Consider the following 19,306-nt stretch of genomic DNA (forward strand, 5'->3'; position numbering starts at 1 on the left):
GGATAAAATAATAAACCTAACTTTCAACTCCATTGTCCATATTGCTTTTGCTAATCTTAAGAGAGTCTCATTGTAGATTCTTGGGTACAATTTCACTATCCAAAATAACCATCGAAAAGATGTCTTAAGGTTTTATATTTTGCATGCCCTTTAATTCACCAGTAAGCGGTAATTCCAGTTAAATGTGTGTAATGTTCCTCCCCGCTGGTTGAGGCGTCTTGCTGTAACTTTTAAGTATGAAGATTTTCCTTGGTTATTGAACTCTACAGACCCTTTCTGTTGTATATATGTGAAACCTGTTTGAATAATCCAGTACTAAGTAGATACTGTATCAGAATGTGGTTCTCTTGGTCAGTTATATAGCTATCAATTATATAAATTGTTGTGTGGTATTAAGCTAGGCCAATACACATGGGCTAGGAGAAAAAGGCTAATAATAATCAAAACAGTTATTTAATATTGTATAATGTACAAATACGAAGGTACACAAACAAATATATTCTCATAAACAAACACAAGGAAAGAAATATGGTTGCTGAGGCATTAAGTCGTATCCTAGCGCACCATGACTAAATCTACACATTGACAAATGTCACTCACGAAGTGACTACGCACTTCACGCTGTATACTGGTCTTTGGTACAACAGTAATAATGATCTCTGAAGGAACTTAATATGACGTAACAGTTCCCAACTCTATAGTGATGGGATTATATAATACGACATTCACAGTTACATTAACAAATAGCTGACTTCACGAGTATAGCTGACTGATTATGCTACAAGGTGCAGCTAGAACATTGAGAAAATAACACCTGATTTACCTGCTTTACCCGAGGCCCACTAACCCTAGTGGCCTCGACGAGGACAGGAAGCCGACAGCTTGTCAAGGGTCCCCCCATTTGCCTTGAGGATCTTTTCCATGTAGATTTTAAAACTTAACATAATTAAATTACAGATAACCTACAGATTATCGCATGATCTGAGGTCAGAGTAGAAAGGAACATCTCATAAATAAAGTGTCCCCCTATTCTAGCAAAAGCCTCGTCTTAGGAAATTATTTGTTTTTCCACTGTACAGATTAAATTATGCACAGTGTATGTGTAAAAGGCAGAATGACAACACTAAAACCTTACCCAAAGCTCTTGGTTGCCAGCTCTTCACTGAATGATGTATTGACGTTTGGTGTTAGGCTTTAAGGGTATCAACCTCTGGAGGGTTATTAAGGTCACCGACAATAGCTTGCTGACTAACCAGCAAGTATACTTTAGTCCAGAATATAGTTATAAAACCTCTTCCACAACTCGCTACGATAACAGATTCCTCTTCATCGAGAAGGCTCCTAGTCTCTTGGTTGCATATAAACATGTCCAAATAGTCACACTTCCTTCCTGGATCCTTTGCCTCAGAGAAATGATATAACGGGAAGGAATGGGGAAATTAATTAGCAGGCGAAAGCGCCAAGACTATATAATAGTCGTGGGCTCTATGTGCAACGGTAGGGAGTTACAGAATAAATCTTTACACGCAACAACCGCGTCCTATTGTAACATTTCAGCTGAAAATTGCAGCCACGATTACCGACGAAGATTTCATGTAAAACAGCGACACCTCTCACGTCCACTCACTTTGGTCGTTAAAGCTAGAATAAAACTTTCGTTCCACTAGGACCAATCCTGGAGCCGGGAGTGCCTTCTCCCTCCTGATTGAATCATGATTCGTATCTTTAAAATCACAGCTAAACACAAACCGCCGCGCTGTTATTTCCATATTAATTGGTCGACTCAGTCATGTGATGATTCATGGAACATTCTAGAATATTTTATGATCTGCCATTTTACTTAAACATATAATAAAAAACTAGATGTTAACAAAAGGTAAACATTTACTAAACATCCTAGGATAGTATGACCGAAGTCATTTGCATATAATTCTGGAGGATAGGTACAAGGTTGTACGACTCGAGGGTGAGCAGATACCAGCACAGATGTCCAAGGGGAAGACCAAGAGTTCCCGTAATATTAGTGTTCTTGGCTTCCTCTTTATATTCATCATCTTTGGTTCCTCTTTGTCTCAGAACCAAAGCGGAGTGTTGTCTGTCTTAATTTTATTGTATCCTTTTTTTATTTTTCTTATTCGACTTGTTTCTCTTGTTTGTTTTGTGCATTTTCCGTTTATTCCCTCTGTGTTTTTTAGCCTTCCAGCGATTATTATTATTATTTTTCCTCTTATTTTGCTTGTGGGTGAAGAGGGAGGTGGAGAAGACGCCCCTGCTGCCAGTAGCCTCGGAAGGAACATTGTCTTTCTTGGGAAAGAGCCACTGTAGTGGATCTTTGTTGGAGTCTATCTTGGGGTCGTGCCAGTTAAATTGGCCTTTACTGGGGACGAGCCACTTAAATTGGTCCTCCTCCTTCTTGGGAACAAGCCAGTGAAGTCCAGCTTGATCTTTCTTTGGAGTTTTGATAGCAGTCAACCAATCATCCTGGTCTTTCGTCTGGCCTGGCATCAAAGTGGCCGAGATGCCAGAGTTAGGGAGATGAGAGAAGGCAGCATCACCACTACCTACCAACACTACTCTTGGAGGACCAAGTGAAAGTACATTACCAACACGGCCTCTCTTCTTCTTCTTCTTCTTGATCGTCTTAATTGCTTGCTTCCTCTTTGCCTTCTTCAACTTGCGCTTATTCCCTTTCCTATCTGCGTTGGCTTTTGCCTTCTTCGTTAGTCTTTTAATAAATTTTGTTAACTTCTCGTCTCTCACGTTAATCTTACCTTTATTTGGCAGCCCAAAAGCCCCGTTAATCGGTTTTAACTTCCTCTTATTCAACTTTTTCCTCGGTTTATTAGATTTCTTCTTGTTTTTCTTTAACTTAAAGAATCTTTTAGTGTTTTTCTTCTTATTTTGCAGCTTGTTAGATTTCTTTAACTTTTTCTTCTTATTTTTCAGCTTAGATTTCTTTATCTTTTTCTTCAGCTTTCTGAGTTTCTTCTTTTTCTTTTGTTTAATTGATTTCTTCTTGACTCTCTTCACCAGATTCTTGTGGCCGCCTCTCCTCTCTCCCGAGGCCTCAGCGACGGCTTTTGTTGTGGGATTTATTGGCGGGAATATATTCCTGGAGGTTTGTGTCCCACTTTCTATCACGGGATGTTTATGGAGGATGTTTTTAGTGGGAGTTTTATCCGTTTTCTTTCGTTGGGTGACTTTACCATTTTTCTTCTTGGTTTTCTTGCTCCTGTTTTTCCTCTTAATTTTCCTGTTAGCTTTCTTGTTCTTTCTCTTCTTATTCTTGTTCTTGTTCTTATTCTTTCCCGTCTTCATCTTTTCCTTGTTTTTGCTCAATCTGTTTTTCCTGTTCTTCTTTTCACTTTTGGCGACCTTTGTAGAGATGTTTATTGGATTTCCCAAATTGCTTACTTTCGCCATGTTCCCACTTCCTTTGTTGTTAGGGAATAATATCTTTCGAATTTCATTTATTTTACCTTTACTGTGCTTTCCTTTACTCTGTTTTCGTCTTCTCTTGATCTTTTTAAGTCTGTTTTTCTTATGTTTGCGTTTCCGGGAGTTTTTGTTCCTTTTCTCACCCTTATTATTTATTAAGTTATTCCTTCTTGTCTTGGTAGTAAGGAATACCTTCTTTCTCCTCCTCTTCCTCTTATTCTTATTTTTTCTTCTTATCTTTGGTGTGAATGTTCTCCCTGACATGCTGTCGATCATGTCAGCCACGGCCCAGATGCTCTGCCTGATCTCCGACACGTTCCCCTGCATCAGTCTCTTGTTGGCGTTGCGCGCGTCGAAGATCTGCTTCCAGATCTTCTTCTCCTGAGGGGTAGCGAAGGCGTCCTTCACGTCCACCCACTTGAGTGTATTGGGGATGGTGACCACCTGAGTTCCGTCCCGGGATGTGAGGAGAGTCACTCTGGCCGGAGGGGCCGCCAGGAGCCCCCCGCGTACCGCCAGTACCATGTTCAACTGACTTCTGCGGGCCTGCGTCAGGAGCTGCTGAAGGCGCTTCCGAACCTGTTTAAGGCGTTGGAGAGGCATGTCATTAATAATCTGCTGAACTGCTGCCAGAGACACCTCGGAGGGTGCCCCCAAACCCTGGTCTACCGGAGTCACGCTGACGCTCTGGGAGCCTCGCTGAGGACCCTGCCGACGAAGGCTCCTCGTTGCGCTGAAGAGGCCTCGCCAGGTGTGACGCGCTTTCTTGTCAGTGATCGACCTCTTGACGTCCTTCCATTTCATGCCAGAAGGGATCTGCCAATTAAAAACATAGTTTAAGTATTTGTTTTTTGACTCTTAGAGACACAGAGGAAGTTATTGCATGCTGTGGTTGAAATAACCTGTTTTACTAGAGGACGATCAAGTCCTATACACATTTATTTACAATCAAATATATCGGGGGCAGAAGACAGTGATAAAACTAAATGTTGTGCATATCATGACCTCAGGCACATGACGTGGGACCGTGAGGTATAGCCTATCATTCCGTGTATATAGTCTGAGTGTTTACTGTAGCCCTAAACTATGTTCGGGGCCAAGGTATTTTCGCTGTTTAGTCATTAGGCTATTGTGGTGGCCTTCAAAAATATTAAGAGCCTTAATCCCAACATCAGACCACTGCTAAACTGGATTATGAGTTGGCAACAATCTGCGGCAGGCTGCCATAGGGTTCGGGTCTGGGACCTCTACTAATTTTAACATGCATAGATATCCTTGATATCTTTTAACATAGATATTTTTGAGTAAATGTGATATGATAGAATGTAACTTGCTGGAGAATTGTAAGGTCTAATTGAGCTTCTGGACATTTGATATCCATTATCGACATCAAATGTCCATAATGAGTGGACATTTGATAACAGAGAAACGAGACATATCTTGACCTACCACCACGGCGACCTCGCCCCTGGGACCAGGGATGACCTCCACGCCGGGGGGAACTTGTGAGGGCTTCAGTCTGGCCCCCGTCACTCTAGTGCCATCTGTCACTCTAGCGCCGCCAGTCTTGTTGCCATGCGTGGCGGCGGAGGGTGGCGGCGGCGTGATGAAGCCGGGCGGGTAGACAATGGGCACATTGACGACGCCGTTACCTCCTATTTTACCACTGTTCCCGCTCGTGACGTTGGTAACGGCGGGTGTGGAGGGTGTCGATGCGGTGATGGCGACTGTCGGCGTCGTCGTCGTCGTCGTCGTCGTCGTCGTCGTCGTCGCTGGCGTCGTCGCTGGAGGGGTTAATATGACGCGTTGATAGGTAGTGTAGGTTGGCGCCGGCGTCGGGGCGCCTCCCGAGGGACCTGGAGGAGGAGCAGCAGCAGTCGGGATTCGATCATCTGGGTCATAATTTTCTGCTCCGGGAGACTGGCTCCCGGTGCCAAGACCACTGTCACCACCTCCGCCGGCGTCTGTTTCTTTATTATGCCCAGTCTGTCCTATCTCATTGCCTGTCTGTCCCTTTGTTCCACCTCCGTTACCTGAGCCTTCTTTCCCGCCTCCACCACCTTTTCCACCGCCTTTCCCGCCTCCACCACCTTTTCCACCGCCTTTCCCGCCTCCACCACCTTTCCCGCCTCCACCACCTTTCCCGCCTCCTCCACCTTTCCCGCCACCTCCACCTTTCCCACCACCTCCACCTTTTCCCCCTCCACCACCTTTCCCACCACCACCACCACCACCAGTCCCAGTTCCACCTTTCCCACCTCCATCTCCCGCGCCACCCTTCTCGCCCGCCCCTTTCCCATCACTGCCTTTTCCACCCCCATTTTCGGCTCCTCCCTTCCCATCTTTCCCACCTCCATCTCCCGTTATTTCTTTCCCCCCTCCACCACCTTTCCCAGCACCACCCGTCCCTTTTCCAGCACCGCCTTTCCCTGCACCACCCGTCCCTTTTCCACCACCACCTTTTCCATCTCCACCATCTTTCCCAGCACCACCTGTCCCTTTCCCAGCACCACCTGTCCCTTTCCCAGCACCACCTGTCCCTTTTCCATCTCCCTTCCCACCTCCACTACCTTTCCCGCCGCCATCTCCCGGCGTTCCATCTTTCCCAACCCCAGCACCCTCAGCTTCACCTCCACCTTCCTCATCACCCGCACCCCCACCCGCTCCCTCACCCGCTCCCTCACCCCCTCCTCCATCACCATAATACTCATACGCGTACTCTCCATCACTAGCGGGTCCGCCATCTTGTAGGCTGGTTTCGCTTCCTTTGTTAATCCCTTCACCACTACCACCACCACCACCACTATCACCACCTCCCCCACCATCACCACCACTATCACCACCTCCCCCACCATCACCACCACCACCATCCCCACCACCACCCGCATCCCCACCACCACCCGCATCCCCACCACCAGCATCCTCACCATCACCATCCCCACCATCCCCACCACCACCATCATCACCACCATCCCCACCATCCTCACCATCACCACCATCCCCACCACCATCCCCACCACCAACATCACCATCACCACCTTCTCCGGCACCACCATCATCTATAGCACCATCTCCACTACTTGCGTCGTCTCCGTCATCTTCACCATCGGGTGAAGGTGACTCACCATAATCAGTCTCCCCGCCCCCTGTACCCTCAGCGTCATATTCAGCATCAGCACCTTTACCTGCATCCTGACCGCTTGTCTCAGGGTCACCATCACCTTCAGCACCATAGTCATATTCACCATCAGCACCCTGGCCGCTTGTCTCATAGTCACCATCACCTTCAGTGTCATAGTCATATTCAGCCTCCGCACCGCCTGCCTCTTGGCCACTTGTCTCATAATCACCATCACCTTCAGTGTCATAGTCATATTCAGCCTCCGCACCGCCGGCCTCTAGACCGCTTGTCTCGTAGTCTCCATCACCTTCAGCCCCGCTGTCATATTCACTTTCTTCCCCTTCTGCTTCCAAGCTGCTTGTCTCATAGTCACTATCATCTTCCGAGTCATTGTCATATGCACCATCAGCACTTTCACCTTCCTCATGGTCAATCGTCTCATAGTCATCATCACCTTCAATGACGTCATATTCACTTACTACACCGCCTGCCTCCAAGCTGCTTGTCTCATAGTCACCATCACTTTCAGTGCCATTGTCATATTCACTTTCTTCACCGGCTGCCTCCAAGCTGCTCGTCTCATAGTCACCATCACCGTCAATGCCATTGTCATATTCACTTTCTTCCCCTTCTGCCTCCAAGCTGCTTGTTTCATAGTCACCATCACTTTCAGTACCATTGTCATATTCACTTACTACTCCACCTGCCTCCAAGCTGCTCGTCTCATAGTCACCATCACCGTCAATGCCATTGTCATATTCACTTTCTTCACCGGCTGCCTCCAAGCTGTTCGTATCATAGTCTCCATCACTTTCAGTACCATTGTCATATTCACTTACTACACCGCCTGCCTCCAAGCTGCTTGTCTCATAGTCAGCATCACCTTCAGTGCCATTGTCATTTTCACTTTCTTCGCCGCCTGCCTCCAAGCTGTTCGTCTCATAGTCACCATCACTTTCAGTGCCATTGTTAGATTCACCATCAGCACCTTTATTCGGCTCTTGCCCGCTCATTCCAAAGTCACTATCACCTTCAATCCCATAATCATATTCATCCTCAGCTTCGTCTGCCTCGAGATTATCTGTATTATAATCACCGTCACTTTCACCATGACCATGTTCACCCACGCCAGTGACTGCCCCAAGCTCGTTCGTCTCATAGTCACTATCACCTTGAGTGTCATATTCATCCTCAGCCCCGCCTGTCTTTAGGATGCTCGTCTCTCTCTGTCCTTCACCTTCAGTTTGTTTGTAACTGTCACTTTCAGTTTCGTCGTCATAGTCACTTTCGGTTTCTTCGTCCCAGTCACCTTCACTTTCTTCGTCACAGTCACCTTCAGTAAAATTGCAATATTTGCCCTCAGTTTCGGTGACCTCGAGGCCGCTCGTCTCATAGTCACCATCACTTTCTGTGGCATTGTCATATTCAGCGCCAGCTTTCCCTTCCTCCAAGATGCTCGTTTCATAGTCACTGTCACTTTCACCGTCTCCATGTGCACTCTCACTGCCTCCAACCTCAGGGATGCTCGCATCATATTCATCATCATTTTCACCTTCGTCATATTCACCGTGGACAATGACTGTGTCCAGTTCACTCGTCTCGTATTGATCATCATCTTCGTTAACATATGTGGATGATTTATTGTAGGCATCACCTTCAGTTCTTTTGTCATTGTCACCTTCAGTTACTTTGTCATTGTCACTTTCAGTTACTGTGTCATTATCACCTTCAGTTATTTTGTCATTGTCACCTTCAGTTACTTTGTCATTGTCACTTTCAGTTACTTTGGCATTGTCACCTTCAGTTCCTTTTTCATTGTCACCTTCAGTTACTTTGTCATTGTCACTTTCAGTCCCTTTGGCATTGTCACTCTCAATTCCTTTGTCAATGTCACCTTCAGTTACACTGTCATTGTCACCTTCAGTACTCTCTGCCTCCAAGATGTTCGTAATATAGTCATCATCTTCATCGTCATTTACACCTTCCTGACCTCCACTTACTTCCCCATCACTTTCCAAGCCTCCAACTACATCCTCACTTTCATTCTCCTCACTCTCAGTATTAAAGCCTCCTTCTACAAACCAATCCTCATCTTTATCACCAGCAATATCTAAGCCTATATATATTCCCTCACTTTCACCTTTCTTGCCCTCACTTTCTAGGCTCGCAACTACATTTTCACCTTTATCCTCACTATCTAAGCTTTCGTCTATAGCCTGATCTCTGTCCTCATCACTATCACTATTTAAGTCTTCATATATATCCACACCTTCACCTTCACCTTCACTAGTAAAGGCTTCAGCTGCATCCTCACCTCCTTCATGGTCGCGTGTATCATTTTCCTCACCATCTTCATATTCATAATACTGCACGTAGTAGTCTTCATATTCATCGTCTTCGTCCAGGACTGGACTCGTGGTTCCATTGACTTTACTTTTGGCAAGGAAATGGCCACCATCTTCACCGCTGCCATCACCAGATCCTCTACCATCATCAGCATCACCATCATTACTACCATCGTCGCCGCCACCACTACCATCGTCACCACCACCACCACCGCCGCCGTCACCCTCGTCACCACCACCACCGTCACCCTCGTTATCCTGTCGGCGAACTCTCCTGAGCACCTTACTCGAAGTCCCCGGCTCGTCTTCGCCAATATCCGGCGACTCTTGGTATCTTTTGTTGACATGCGCGCGTCTCTCTTCTCTCGTTCTCTCCGGGTCGTCATCCACCTCGCTGTCTTTCCCACCTTTCTTCCCGCCTTCATTACCACCACCGTGGGTGTCTCTGTCATCTTCCCGTCCGTCAGGCAAGGAGAGACTCTCGTCTTCACCTCTTATGACCTTCAACTCCGGGAGGACTTCAGAAGCCTCAGTGTTGTTGCCAGACGAACTGCCCAGCCAGGAGTCTCTGAAGATTCCTCTTAAAGATGAGATAAAGGATTGAACAGCGCCTTCGCTTTCTTCATTTCGCTCCTGAAGCTTCAACTTGTCTGTGTTTCGCCCGTAAAGTAAGTCGATAACGTCATCGTCCTGAGAACGTTTGAAGATGGCGTGTGTGACGTGTATGGAGTCTACTGCAGGATGTTTCTTTTCTCCCATCCAGTGGTCCTCCGCCTGCTGCAAATAAACATAATATTCAAATCAGGATTAAATATTAGAGTTTAGCTCCTCCGTCATACCCGCCAGGCGCTATAGTGTCCCGCTCCACACAGGCACCGAGCTCCTAATATCCATCTGAAGAATTTAAGTTAATGGTTTATGCAAAAATTTCGGAAAAAAAGATGCGATATTCTTTCATGGCAATAACAAATTTTACGATATATTTTTTGGTACAATACATACATACATACATACATACATACATACATACATACATACATACATACATACATACATACATACAATATCATTACCCTTTTTCCTACATTCACAGGGTGGATGTGGGACGTCAATTCGTTAAATCATTCACACCGCCATCATCATAAAGATGCTTTATGATGATGTGCGGTGTGAAGAGCAGCAATACACGTCATAAAGAGAGAGCAGCAGCCCACAGCTTCATCAGACCAGGTGTAGAGTCCTCCTCGGAACTGTTATGTACAGTAGGTACAGATACACTTACTTCCTCTGTATAGGTGCACTTACTTCCTCTGTATAGGTGCACTTACTTCCTCTGTATAAGTACGTGTACACGCCCTTTGTCGCTTACCATATCCTGTGCTTTGACCACGCTCCCTTCCTGGCTCCTCACACTTAACGCTCTCACACACTCATTCATCGCTTCCTCACACTCTCCGCATCCTCCAACCCGTTCTCGCACTTTCGTACAGTCAATATTGACTTATTAAATAAGTGCATATGTGACATACTAATTTACTGTGAATATTTTAGTGTACTTTGAAAAGCTTCATAAAAAACACCGACCTTACCTAACCTTCTTAGTATGTTAAGATAAGCATCTTATTGCTTCGTAATTACAATTATTACTTAACCTATACATCCTCACACACTCTCTCCTCATGCTTCACACACCATGGCTGACCCATCTTCCCATCCTCTCTAAACTCTTCTAGCTGTGTTCAGTATCACTGGTCCGCCCTCTCTTCACCTGCGTATTATCCACTCGTTCAGCCTGGCCGACCCATCGCAGTGTGCTCTCTTCAGTCATGTAGCTCATGGATTTTGTGTACTGGTCGCTCCGTTTGATTTGAATTATTAACTCTTGATATTTTCTCTCGTTCATACCACACCATTGTCTCGCAACCATACATAAGCGTCGGCACTCCTTCTACCAGACTGGGGGCTGGATCTGTGCCCATCTTTGTTTTTCTGACTCAAGGCTTTCATGACATCAGTCCCATTCCTTCCCTGATACATCCGACTCTCAACATTCATACCTGCAGTCAGTCCCTGAAACTGTAAATAGTGTCATGGATTCGAGTAATTATTACCACTGAAAATAAACAAGTAATTGGTAAGGACATTGGTATTAATGATTAAATATATCAGGTGATAAGTTATATATGTGTTCGAACCTTAATTGACTTCCACGTCTGCCACGCAGGATCAGTTATCCTGTGGGATGGGGATAGTAGATGAACTCCGATGCACTCCGTGAGCACTGTATGTAGACTAGAGTAGAAGCTTAGTGCTGTGTACTTAAGCTTGTTAGTGAAAATAACAAATCTGACAAGTCGGGATGTGAACCCAAATTGACAGCTGATTGACTAGATAAGTCATGTTATCTTTAGTACTGTGCAAGATGATGTGTTTGCACACACACACACATACACACACATACACACACACACACACACACACACACACACACACACACACACACACACACACACACACACACACACACACACACACACAAACACACACACACACACAAGGGGGGGCCTGTCGGTGAGTGGTCAGCGCTCTGGATCCGTAGTCCTAAGGGCCCAGGTTCGATCCCCGGCGGCGGCGGAAACAAATGGGCAAAGTTTCTTTAACCCTAATATACCTGTTCACCTATCAGTAAATAGGTACCTGAGAGTTAGACATCTACTACGGGCTGCTTCCTGAGATTGTGTGTTTGTGTGCGTGTGTTAGAGAAATATGTTCCCTGTAATAAATTCCCTGTAATCTACCTCACTCCTCTATTGTCAACCCATGTCTGTTATTTTCTTTTTTTTTCTTTTTTTTTAATCAACACTGTCAACCTATTGTATTTGTGCTGCTTTTTCAGTCATGTTCCCCCTTTTTTTTTATCTTTATTTGTATTTGTTCTCAACATCTTTTATTCTTTATGCTCAATTAGTATTAAGTTCTAGATATTAATGTTTTTCTTGCCCGAAACGCATTGCGTAATAGTGGCTTTAGGCATTGTATGTACTAGCTCTATCTATATATCAATCCATTAATGTAACATCACTTGTATGTATATACCTTACCTGAATAAACATCTGAATCTGATGTGTAGTAGATATAATAGAGGAAAAATAGTTTGGTTAGATCTTGGAGGGGTCCAAGAGCTAATAGCTCGATCCTGTAGTCACAAATAGTAAATATACACGTTACAAGGTCTCTTGAGACAAAAGGCTATCATTGTGGCTTCTTCATATGTATATATATGAGTGTATGTGTGCTCAGCAATTTGTGTTTGCTGGGTCGTACCTCAGTACTTGGACGCTGCCTTTACATCCACCGGTTTTCAAATGCAATGACTCCCGACCTAATTTTTCGCTGTGTCTCGTGTCAGTGTATGTGTGTGTGTGTGTGTGTGTGTGTGTGTGTGTGTGTGTGTGTGTGTGTGTGTGTGTGTGTTTTTGCGGGGAGGTCAGCGGGCCACCCGCCTCTCACCTTCTCTGCCCTACATAATCATCAAACACGTTGCATCATTTCTCTCTGCTCACAAACAACCTTTCATGTCAATCATCGCAACAAACAATTGCATATAGCTATGGGGGGGGGGTAGCAACTGTAGCGTTGCATGAGGTGACTGTATTATAGGGGTGAGTTGCACAGGAGTTGGGTCAGCAGACGTGTGTGGTTATCTGTGCCGGAGGTGAGAGGAAGGGAGAGGAGGCATCACCGCCGGATATTCATGTGGATGTTGCATAACCTTTTTTTGTCACGAATGTTGCAGAGTGCAAACACACACACACACACACACACACACTCCAGCTCCTGAACCCCTGCTGCTGTTCTTGCATGCTTACATTTAGAATTTCTTCCACTACCGTATCGTATCTTCTCCCCAACCTGGCGCAGGGACTCGCTGTCGGGGTCAAGGCTGTCGTATTTACGTTCAGTTTGGATCAAGTTTTTCCTTGTTTAGTTTCAAATTGAGAGAGGATGAAAGCTGTTTATTTAGAGTCATTGTTCTTGGTGTCGGCTGAGCTGTTGGTGTGACGGGTGTTTAAGGCCTTGACCGCAAACAATCATTCACTATCAATTTCGGTTGCCTAAATTTTGTAAATGTCGACTTAACCCATCTTCTGACTACTAGTTAATACTTACAATGAAATATTTGTGACAGTAACTAACCACTAAGAAAGTAAGCCAAGGATCACTATAACCGAAGCGGCTAAGGTAAAGATAACAGAGGAGATAGTGACCTTGGCGCGACGATGGACGTTCTTTGGAGGACCGCTTCCCTCCACTTGTGCGGCAGATGGCACCGGATGAGGGCCCCCTTCTGTTGTGGCTACGGAGAGGGCCCTTGCGTCTGGGACAAGAAAGGAGTCCCTTGCGACAGGCAATAAATTGGGGGCCCCAGTGTGGCGAGGTGTTGAGGTCTCCGCGTCTGGGGCGGGAGAGAGACTCTTCTTGTGGGCGAGCAGAAAGGGTCGCCAGGTGCGGTGGGGGTCTGGCAGGGCCGAGGAGGGCGGCAAGGGAAGGGAACACCCCAGTAGCAGCAGCAGCAACATCCCTCGGACGGATCTAGTTGATGAAGGAGTTAATACAGCTGCTGTATCATGCTGAGAGACAGTTAAAGGGGAGAGCGAGTGTGCTCATATTCCCTTAACGATGTAATATAGCCAGCCAGTACGAGAGATACTATAATAAATTAGATATATTATCAATTATTATCAACATTTGTAGCATTACGCAGAGTTGCTCTCAAAGTTCCCAGATGGGTAGGCATTGTAAGACGTTCTGTACTGTACAAGATGATATAAAATCACTGAGAAAATCAGCAGGTTGGTTACTTACGCCATCACTGCTTGTTGATGATGTTGGTGATGTTCAACGATCCATCGTGGTCCAGCGTCGCCTCCCCGATGGTCCTCCTCCACCATGCACCTCTTCTTCCAACACCTACCACCACCTCTTTGCCTTCTTTATTCCCTTCTGACACGTCTATACCTCTTCCTCCCCCTGGCCCTAACGTTGTCTCCTTGAACGTATTATCAAGTAAACGGAGTAACGGAGCCTCGTGGATCTGCAAATTAGAATGTCACTAATATAAACAATCTAACTATATGGAAGTGAAAGTCGTCTAATATTTCACAAATCAGTTCTAGGTATTATCTGAAGGATTATATGAGTGCCGCAACTGGATGACCACCACCACACCCACCACACCCGGCTGACTACCACACCTGTATGACTACCACACCTGTACTACACCGCCAGGGATCAACACACACGCACCAACAGGAACTATGGGGAGGGGGGAGCCAGCCACTGTGATATATACTCTCTCACTCGCCTCTACTACTTTCCACCGCTGGACAGTGACGACATCATTTACTATGACGTCACGTGATGCAGTGCTACATCATATCCGTTACTCTTGCTGTGTATAACTCTAGCACATCATAGTTTCTTCGGTTAGGAACTTAGATCGCCATTTGTTGCCATGGGCGTCACGTAGACCTATATAAGGATAGTAAATATAGTCCCACAGATCCACCTTTTTTCAGTAGTCAGATTAGCTTTTGTTTTCTCGGTGAAAATAGTATAAAACGCCCAAAAGTCCCAATTAGTTAACAAAAGAGGTCCCAATTAGTTAACAAAAGAAGCCTAATCTCTCATTAACCGCCAAAATCCTAGCCACGCATATAGTACAACGGAATCGCCAAACTGATTGGAGAATACAATGCTTCTTAATATTCTTAATAATTAAGAATAATTAAAAATAGTAGATTCTTACTATTCTTAATATTGAAAAATCGTGAACAGTCGGCATTTGTTTACAGCGTGACGTCAGAGGCAGGCGCCATCCTTATGAATGGGCATAAAGGAAGTGACGACGTCCTGGTTCATCCTGGACCACTTGATAACGTTCCAGGACGGACCGAAACGTCGACACATCCTGTTGCTTTAGATACGGGGGTTGGGTGTCCACCTGCACGATACGTGGGTTGGGTGTCCACCTGCACGATACGTGGGTTGGGTGTCCACCTGCACGATACGTGGGTTGGGTGTCCACCTACATGATACGTGGGTTGGGTGTCCACCAACACGATACTTGTGTCCACCTACACAACACCCTGCAGCATATGTGACATTTTGACAACCACTCACAGTCCACAATAAATGAACTAAACTAAAACAGGTTTGTCACTGTGGGGATGGAGGTGGGGTGGTGGAGCTGTATGTGTCACTCCTCCGGGTGACCCGTGACACTGGGGGGGGGGGGGGTGAGGAAAGCCTGGGACGGAAAATAATACTAATGGCGTGATTGTTGGACGTAACGGCAATAGACAATGCTATGTGGTAACGTCAGCTGTCAATGTTTACAAAATACGACCCAGCTAACCTGGTACACTTTGGCACGAAGATGAGTAACAATGACTTTACGAGGCAGCCAACTGGCACACCAACAACAGCCCTTCTCAAAACACATCCCGTGTTTAATAGTCATATAAGCACTCCCATTCAACTCTCGCCCCCCTTAACCGGTTTCGGAATATATTGTCTGTTGACAATTATGTGTGTTTCACATAACAAACTTGTTTTAAAATATATAATAAGGTTAAAATTGGGAAATGCGTCAAAGGGAACGGCCGGAGCTTTGACGGGCTTAACCTGAGGACAGGTTGCCTGTGGTGTTAATTTAGGGACGTCGACGGTCGTGGGAGCGGGTGCGCCCCGGCCGGCTTAACTGTAAAGGGTTACTCGCAAATCCTAATGGCGAAACGAAGACGCGTGTCACCAGACACTAAGATGGCTCGCGTCGAAGAAATGCACAGCCAGGCAGGTGATTGGGGTGACAACAAGCACAACTAGGTGAATACACAGAGAACACTGGGAAGCAAAACCAAAAACTCGACCCCCAACTAAAACGCAAAAATCATCCGGTGCCCTCCGACAGAGCAGATGCCAGCCGCCCACCACGGCTGAGGGCCCACCAGGAGCCCACCAACTACCGGCACCTCTCGGCCATGCTGGTCACCGTCACTCCGCCGGGAGAACCAACTAGAAAACGTTAAAAATCTATCAACCGCCTTGTAATCCAAGGCGATATGTGCGCCAGGCGTCGTACAAACCGGACCGTTGAATAGGGATGCCAAACGGCAGCATCAAATCCAAAACCACGAAAACAGAACGCGATCCAGCGGCTCCCAGGCGGAGGAGGCGTCCAGACGTCCGCTCGTCGTTAAAGTTGAAGCAGGAGCCAGGTTGCATGTGTAATTATTGTTGTTGTTGTTTTAGATTCAGCTACTCGGAACAAAACGTTCCAAGTAGTACGGACTATGGTGAGCCCATAGTGGACTTACCTGGCACAGGAGCGGGACCTTCCCTTTCACTCCTGCCTGCATCTTCAGCTTTTTCACTAGCCTTGTGTGTTGTACTGTGTCAAAGGCTTTATGGCAATCCAAAAATATGCAGTCTGCCCACCCCTCTCTTTCTTGCCAGATTTGTGTTGCCTGGTCGTAGAATTCAATTAATCCTTTGAGGCAGGACCTGCCATCCCTGAACCCATGTTGATGCTGTGTTACAAAGTTCTTTCGCTCCAGATGTTCCACTAGCTTTTTTGCACAGTCTTTTCCATCAGCTTGCATGGCATACAAGTTAGGAACACGCCCGTAGTTCATTGCTTCCTGTCTATTCCCTTCTTGTATCGGGACTACATTAGCCGTCCCGATACAAGCCGAAGACGGCTTGGTCTTCTGTCATTTGGTGGAGGATTATATATCACTGCTACTACTATTCTTGGTCCTCCCATTGTCATGGTGCCTGTTATGTAGTGTGTGTGTGTGTGTGAGTGAGCTCTACCATACACTATGTGTGTCTATGTGTATATGGGCGCTACGAACCACAAACAATACAAAACGAGGAACTGTGACTTCCGCTAAAGCTGGTTACATCACAACAACCAGTTTTGCCACCTGAATCCTCGCCATCGCAACCCCATCTACTCCTCCCCCCGACCCATCACCACAACAATACGACCACCATCCCTCCCCCACCCTTTCCCCCACACCTTCTCCCAACATATTGCAATCGCTGGGTCTCCCCATCGTTCGTCTGGTTAAGGGAGCAAGGTCGTGTTGGCTAACTCAAAAGTACCACCAGCGGTTGGGTTCCAGGGAAGGCCCGAATGACCTCTTTCTTCTCCTGTTGTTCCAGTGTGTGTCTAGAATTCACACAAGCTGGATGTGTGAAAGCTGTGAGGACTATTTAAATACATATACATATTGGAAAGATATTAAGGGAGGTTTAAGAAGGCGTTTATTTTAACGAAGGTGTTCAACAATGCAACTTGATGATCGATTGGAATCGATTGTCCTATGGCTTCAACACTGGTCCCCGGAAGGACTTGAGGATCGGTGATCGTTTACCGCAAACTGGCGGAATTAATGTGAAATTTCACCAGCAAAATTCAGATGCCATCAGCTGCTATTAAACAGCATGAGAACTAAAATCGTTCAGTGTTCCTCGATAATGAACATATGGCTACATTTTGTACTGTAACCAGAGATCGAACACTGTTTACCATCTTGCCCTGAAGTAAGAGTTCGAACACTGTTTACCATCTTGCCCTGAAGCAAGAGAACGAGTCCATTAAGCAATCTTGCCTAAGTCCTTGAGGACTTGCAAGAAGAAGTGGCGTAAGGAAGTCAAGTGTTGATGGCGGGAGCTAGTGACGGAGGCCGTGGGGTGGTGTGGAGGCTTCTGGCGACGCTTGTGGTGGGGCTTCTCCTGCAGGCAGGTCCTGGCCAGGCGTATAAGTTCAAGACGGGACAGTGTGCGTCCATCGCTGACCCCCTCACGAATTTCTCTCTCCAGAAGGTACAGAAGGGGATTGGGCTTCTTTTTCTTGTATCTTGGAAGAGAACTGACGCTCTTGAAACCATTGGGAGGAAAAACACAGCTTTATTTAAGACTATGTGTATCAACATTTACCTATTATCCTTATTTTATTCTTTAAAGTATTAATCAATGTTTTTAGTTTTACTGTGTTTTAAACCTTATGGTGACAATTTATCATAGTTTGAGTCATCTAGTCTTAGAAAAGTACAGTATTAAACCTAGCATTGTAAAAAGTTCTTGGTTAACAGTAGAAATAACATTTAATAATTTATTTAGGGGTCCCGGTATTAAAGTCGGGCTCGTTTTTCGACTCACAATCGGGAATTCCGGGTTCGAATCCCAGACGTAACAGAAGTGGTTGGGCGCGTTTCCTGTCACCCAGTGCCCTTGTTCACCTAGTAGTAAATAGGTACCCAAGAGTTGATCAGCTTGTGGTGAGGTTGAATCCCTTATTATTGTTATTATTATTATTATTATTATTATTATTATTATTATTATTATTATTATTATTATTATTATTTAATTTAGTTATGAATTATTAATATAATGGTTGGGGTTTTCATTCAAGCATTCTTTCGTCACTTTTCGCTCTTCTCTCATTTTGTATTCATTTTCATTATTTTTTTATAATTTTTCTTTTCGTCGTTTGTTCCGCCTTAATGGGAAGCGATCCACATTAGCCCCGAGTTCAAGTACGTTTATTGAGACAATAAAATGCATCTCCATAGAATAGATTAGCTTAGGCTATTTGTACCCTCCGTAACGCCTAGTGGACCGGTGTCGCCTGAATGTCTAGAGCTATATGACTGTTAACATGTCTCTAGGCATGTGTCTGTATGTAGACATGTGCATAGCGACATGTCTGTCTGTCTGTAAACATAGGTCTGTCTATTGACAGACCTGTTCTGTAGATCTCTGTTTACAGACAGAGATCTGTCTGTAGACAGAGATCTGTCTGTAGACATGTATCTGTCTGTAGAAATATGTCTTTCTGTAGAGATATATGTCCGTCTTTAAACATGTCTTTCTGTAGACATATATGTCTTTGTGTCTCTATATATGTTTAAAGTCTATATATGTTTCAGTCCCCCTCTCGGGGGATTGAACCTCGGTCACTGGCTTATGAGCCGAGGACGTAGACCACGTTCGATACGGTCTCCTCGCCTCACACATCATGAGCAATGCACCTTCAATATGTTCTCAGACTGACACTAGTCCGTCAATCATAAAATTGTAACTTCGGTACTCTTTCTTTTATCATTCTCCTCAGGTATTTTTTTTTTAAATTTATTTCTCACATTTCTTAATTTTTATTCACGTAGCGTCCGTTATTTTGTAATTGTCTTCATTTATCATCACTTCTGTAATTTTTCCATTAATATTCCTGTGATGTACAAGTGTTTACGTTCATGTGATGTAATCCGGATCTCGGTTAATGACCGAGGTTGGTGGGTTCAATGACCTAACAAAGTGCAGTCAATGGGAG

General features: G+C 45.3%; 1 protein-coding gene across 1 annotated transcript; it reads right to left on the reverse strand.

Moving 5' to 3' along the window:
- Nucleotides 1–507: 507 nt before the first annotated feature.
- LOC123761568 (uncharacterized) lies at nucleotides 508–14,270 on the reverse strand. Its single transcript, XM_069330252.1, has 6 exons — nucleotides 14,177–14,270; nucleotides 13,771–13,999; nucleotides 13,173–13,497; nucleotides 6,426–9,681; nucleotides 4,888–6,125; nucleotides 508–4,254 (listed from the first exon to the last, which is right to left on the reverse strand). The coding sequence occupies exons 2-6, from the start codon at nucleotides 13,854–13,856 to the stop codon at nucleotides 2,107–2,109; spliced, it is 7,053 nt and encodes a 2,350-aa protein (XP_069186353.1). The 5' UTR covers nucleotides 13,857–13,999; nucleotides 14,177–14,270; the 3' UTR covers nucleotides 508–2,106.
- Between the last annotated feature and the right edge of the window lie 5,036 nt (nucleotides 14,271–19,306).

This window comes from Procambarus clarkii, chromosome 24 (genome assembly GCF_040958095.1).
Source record: "Procambarus clarkii isolate CNS0578487 chromosome 24, FALCON_Pclarkii_2.0, whole genome shotgun sequence".
In the NCBI taxonomy this organism is placed as follows: Eukaryota; Metazoa; Arthropoda; class Malacostraca; order Decapoda; family Cambaridae; genus Procambarus; species Procambarus clarkii.

Bases quoted from the DNA above. Each gene is read 5' to 3' on its own strand.
- LOC123761568 (XM_069330252.1), bottom strand. From the start codon at position 13,856: ATGGTGGAGGAGGACCATCGGGGAGGCGACGCTGGACCACGATGGATC. The intron at 13,498-13,770 runs GTAAGTAACCAA...TTCATCAACTAG, and splicing joins CATCAACAAGCAGTGATGGC to ATCCGTCCGAGGGATGTTGC. The intron at 4,255-4,887 runs GTAGGTCAAGAT...TTTAATTGGCAG, and splicing joins GGGGCGAGGTCGCCGTGGTG to ATCCCTTCTGGCATGAAATG.